The sequence below is a fragment of the Chiloscyllium punctatum genome, chromosome 15 (assembly GCF_047496795.1).
Source record: "Chiloscyllium punctatum isolate Juve2018m chromosome 15, sChiPun1.3, whole genome shotgun sequence".
NCBI lineage: Eukaryota > Metazoa > Chordata > Chondrichthyes > Orectolobiformes > Hemiscylliidae > Chiloscyllium > Chiloscyllium punctatum.
The window spans coordinates 10,388,621-10,393,620 of NC_092753.1; the positions used below are offsets into that span (position 1 = coordinate 10,388,621).

The 5,000-nt window shown below is 58.3% G+C and overlaps 2 protein-coding genes across 2 annotated transcripts in view; one reads left to right on the forward strand and one right to left on the reverse strand.

Annotated features, from left to right (window-relative positions):
• Positions 1-5,000, reverse strand: part of cog3 (component of oligomeric golgi complex 3) — a 522,289-nt gene that overhangs the window by 182,115 nt on the left and 335,174 nt on the right. The window lies entirely within an intron of this gene.
• The window catches only part of LOC140486041 (transmembrane protein 145-like), a 39,368-nt gene continuing 34,380 nt past the window's right edge, over positions 13-5,000 (forward strand). The window contains exon 1 of the mRNA XM_072584624.1: positions 13-73. Within this exon, the coding sequence (XP_072440725.1) occupies positions 36-73 (38 nt within the window). The 5' untranslated portion in view covers positions 13-35. The remainder of the gene's footprint in view (positions 74-5,000) is intronic.

The following is a 5,000-nucleotide window of genomic DNA, read 5'->3' on the forward strand; positions in this document are numbered from 1 at the left end:
TTGCTGTTTTCCTGAGTTTCCTGATATTTCTGTTGATGCTGATCCTGTTGGGAAAAGGATTCACCGTCACCAGGTAAGGAGCTTCTGTTAGCCCAGGGGTTTGGGGTGGGGGAGGGGGTGGGGGAGGGGGTGGGGGGAAGGGTGGGGGAGGGGTGGGGGAGGGGGTGGGGGAGGGGGTGGGGGGAAGGGTGGGGGAGGGGGGGGGGAGGGGGTGGGGGAGGGGGTGGGGGAGGGGTGGGGGAAGGGTGGGGGAGGGGGTGGGGGAGGGGGTGGGGGGAAGGGTGGGGGAGGGGGTGGGGGAGGGGGTGGGGGAGGGGGTGGGGGGAAGGGTGGGGGAGGGGGTGGTGGAGGGGGTGGGGAGGGGGTGGGGGAGGGGGTGGGGGGAAGGGTGGGGGAGGGGGTGGGGGGAAGGGTGGGGGAGGGGGTGATGGAGGGGTGGGGAGGGGTGGGGGAGGGGGTGGGGGAGCGGTGGCGGAGGGGGTGGGGAGGGGTGGGGGAGGGGGTGGGGGAGGGGTGGGGGAGGGGGTGGGGGGAAGGGTGGGGGAGGGGGTGGGGGGAAGGGTGGGGGAGGGGTGGGGGAGGGGGTGGGGGAAGGGTGGGGGAGGGGGTGGGGAGGGGGTGGGGGAAGGGTGGGGGAGGGGTGGGGGAGGGGGTGGGGGAAGGGTGGGGGAGGGGTGGGGAGGGGTGGGGGGAAGGGTGGGGGAGGGGTGGGGGAGGGGGTGGGGGGAAGGGTGGGGGAGGGGGTGGTGGAGGGGGTGGGGAGGGGGTGGGGGAGGGGGTGGGGGGAAGGGTGGGGGAGGGGGTGGGGGGAAGGGTGGGGGAGGGGGTGGTGGAGGGGTGGGGAGGGGGTGGGGGAGGGGGTGGGGGAGCGGTGGGGGAGGGGGTGGGGGAGGGGTGGGGGAGGGGTGGGGGAGGGGGTGGGGGAGCGGTGGCGGAGGGGGTGGGGGAGGGGTGGGGGAGGGGGTGGTGGAGGGGTGGGGAGGGGGTGGGGGGGAAGGGTGGGGGAGGGGGTGGGGGAGGGGGTGGGGGAGGGGGTGGGGGGAAGGGTGGGGGAGGGGTGGGGGAGGGGGTGGGGGAGGGGGTGGGGGGAAGGGTGGGGGAGGGGGTGGGGGAGGGGGTGGGGGGAAGGGTGGGGGAGGGGGTGGGGAGGGTGGGGGAGGGGGTGGGGGGAAGGGTGGGGGAGGGGGTGGGGGAGGGGGTGGGGGGAAGGGTGGGGGAGGGGGTGGTGGAGGGGGTGGGGGAGGGGGTGGGGGGAAGGGTGGGGGAGGGGGGGTGGGGGGGAAGGGTGGGGGAGGGGGTGGGTGGAGGGGTGGGGAGGGGGGTGGGGGAGGGGGTGGGGGAGGGGGGTGGGGGAGGGGGGTGGGGGAGCGGTGGGGGAGGGGGTGGGGGGAGGGGTGGGGAGGGGGTGGGGGAGGGCTGGGGGAGGGGGTGGGGGAGGGGTGGGGAGGTGTGGGGGGAGGGGTGGGGGAGGGGTGGGGGAGCGGTGCGGGAGGGGGTGGGGGAGGGGGGGGTGGGGGAGGGGTTGAATAAGCCACTGGCCTCCCCCCTGCTCCCCGCAGCTGCGGTGGGGGGTGGGTGAGCTGTGAAGGGAGAGACTGGGTTGGTGGGGGGAGGTGTGGGGGATGTTGGGGGGGTGGGCCATGGTCCCCCATTGAACACCCACAGCTAATGACGATGGCACTTGTAAATCTCAGCACAGCAAGATCCCACAACCTGCCCCATGCTCATTCATGAAATAGAGAAGCAGAGAGAATAGGATCAGGAATAGGCCATTCAGCCCTTCCTGCCTGTTCTACTATCCAACACGATCATGGCTGATCACCTGACTCAGTCCCCTGTTCCCACGTTCTCCCTGTTGATCCCTTCAATCCGAGGAACTCTATCCCATTCCTTCTTGCAAACATTCCAGTGTTTCAGCCTCGATCACTCCCCCCGTGGCAGAGAGTTCCAGTCTCCCCCAATCTCTGGGTGAATCTCCTCATCTCAGATCTGAGTGGCTGACCCCATCTCCTTAGCCTGTGACCCCCCACCCTGGATCTGAACTCCCGAGTCGTCAGGAACATCCTTTCCCCCTGCCTGGTCCGGTTAGAATTTCACAGGTTTCTGTGAGACCCCTCCCTCCATTTCTTCCCAACTGCACTGAATGTGGTCCGAACCGATTCAGTCTCTCTTCATCCATCAGTCCTGCCATCCCGGGAGTCAGTCTGGGAAACCTGTATTACACTCCCTCCCTCACCAGGACATTCCTCCTCAGAGAAGGAGACCAGGACTGTACACACGCTACTCCAGGGTGTGGTCTCACCAAGGCCCCCTGTCTAACTGCAGCAAGACCTCCCTGCTCCTGTACTCCAAGCCCCTCACTATGAAGGCCACCCTACCTGGAAGGGGTCCTTTAATGCTAGGGGAGGGGTGACTTTTAGAATTGGAACCAGAACCCCTACAGTGTGTAAACAGACCATTCGGCGCAAGCCCACACCGACCAGCCGAAGAGTAATCCACCCATTCCCCTCGCCAATTACTCTATACATACCCCTGACTAACGCACCTAATCTACACATCCCTGGACACTATGGGACAATTTTCATGACCAATCCACCCTAACCTGCACATCCCTGGGCACTATGGGACAATTTAGCATGGCCAATCCAACCTAACCTGCACATCCCTGGGCACTATGGGACAATTTAGCATGGTCAATCCACTCTAACCTGCACATCCCTGGGCACTATGGGACAATTTAGCATGGTCAATCCACCCTAACCTGCACATCCCTGGACACTATGGGACAATTTAGCATGGTCAATCCACCCTAACCTGCACATCCCTGGACACTATGGGACAATTTAGCATGGCCAATCCACCCTAACCTACACATCCCTGGACACTATGGGACAATTTAGCATGGCCAATCCACCCTAACCTGCACATTAGTATTACAGCGGTGGAAAGGACGATGGATGAAGACTCCACATCTGAGGTAGTTTGGTCGGAGGTTAGGAGTAGGAAATGTGATGTCACCATGTTAGGGGTTTTCTACAGGCCTCCTAATAGTCCGAGACACGTAGAGGAAAGTATTGCGAGGATGATTCAGGAGAAGAGTGAAAGTAATAGGGTGGTTGTTGTGGGGGACTTTAACTTCCCAGGTATTGACTGGGAAAGCTATAGCTCAAGTTTGTTAGATGGGTCGCTGTTTGCCCAATGTGTGCAGGAGGGTTTCCTGACACAATATGTAGACAGGCCAACAAGAGGTGAGGCCATACTGGATTTGGTTCTAGGTAATGAACCAGGCCAGGTGTTAGACTTGGAGGTAGGTGAGCACTTCGGGGGCAGTGACCACAACTCGGTGACTTTTACTCTAGTGATAGAGAGGGATAAGTGTGTACTACAGGGCAAGAGTTATAGCTGGGGGCAGGGAAATTATGATGCGGTGAGGCATGACTTAGGATGCGTGGATTGGAAAAATAGGCTTCAAGGGAAGGACACAAATGATATGTGGAGATTGTTCAAGGAACAGCTAATGGGTGTCCTTGATAAGTATGTACCAGTCAGGCAGGGAGGAAAGGGTCATGTGAGGGAGCCGTGGTTTAATAAGGAATTGGAATCCCTTGTGAAAGGGAAGAGGGCGGCCTATGTAAAGATGAGGCGTGAAGGTTCAGTTGGGGTGATTGAGAGTTATAAGGTAGCCAGGAAGGATCTAAAGAGAGAGCTAAGAGCAGCGAGAAGGGGACATGAAAAGTCCTTAGTTGGTAGGATTAGGGAAAACCCAAAGGCTTTCTTTAGGTATGTCAGGAATAAAAGGATGACTAGGGTAGGTATCGGTCCAGTCAAGGATAGTAGTGGGAAGTTGTGCGTGGAGGCGGAGGAGATTGGTGAGACACTAAATCAATACTTTTCGTCAGTATTCACTCAGGAACAGGACGTTGTTGCTGATGTGAATATTGAGTCACAAGTGATTAGAATGGATGGCTTTGAGGTACGTAGGGAAGAGGTCTGGGGAATACTGGAAAGGATGAAAATAGATAAGTCCCCTGGGCCTGATGGCATTTATCCTAGAATCCTCTGGGAAGCTAGGGAGGAGATAGCAGAGCCATTGGCCTTGATTTTTATGTCCTCGTTGTCTACAGGAATAGTGCCAGAAGACTGGAGGATAGCGAATGTGGTCCCCTTGTTCAAGAAGGGGAGTAGGGACAGCCCGAGTAACTATAGGCCAGTCAGTCTCACTTCTGTTGTGGGTAAAGTCTTAGAGAGAATTGTAAGGGATAGGATTTATGCACATCTGGACAGGAATAATGTGATCAAGGATAGTCAGCATGGTTTTGTGAAGGGCAGGTCGTGCCTCACAAACCTTATTGAATTCTTTGAGAAGGCGACTAAGGAGGTGGACGAGGGTAAAGTGGTAGATGTGGTGTATATGGATTTTAGCAAGGCGTTCGATAAGGTTCCCCAAGGTAGGCTACTGCAAAAAATACGGAGGTATGGCATTGAGGGTGCATTAGAGGTTTGGATTAGGAATTGGCTGGCTGGAAGGAGACAGAGGGTAGTAGTTGATGGTAAAGGTTCATCTTGGAGTGCAGTTACTAGCGGTGTTCCACAAGGATCTGTTTTGGGACCATTGCTGTTTGTCATTTTTCTCAATGACCTGGAGGAGGGGCTAGAAGGCTGGGTGAGCAAGTTTGCGGATGATACGAAAGTCGGTGGAGTTGTGGACAGCGAAGAAGGATGTGGCAGGTTACAGCGGGATATAGATAAGCTGCAGAGCTGGGCAGAAAGGTGGCAAATGGAGTTCAATGTAGGTAAGTGTGAAGTGATTCACTTTGGTATGAGTAACAAAAAGATGGGGTACTGGGCTAATGGTCGGATACTTGGTAGTGTGGAAGAGCAGAGGGATCTTGGTGTCCATGTACACAGATCTCTGAAAGTTGCCACCCAGGTAAATAGTGCGGTGAAGAAGGCATATGGCGTACTGGCTTTTATTGGTAGAGGAATAGAGTTCCGGAGTC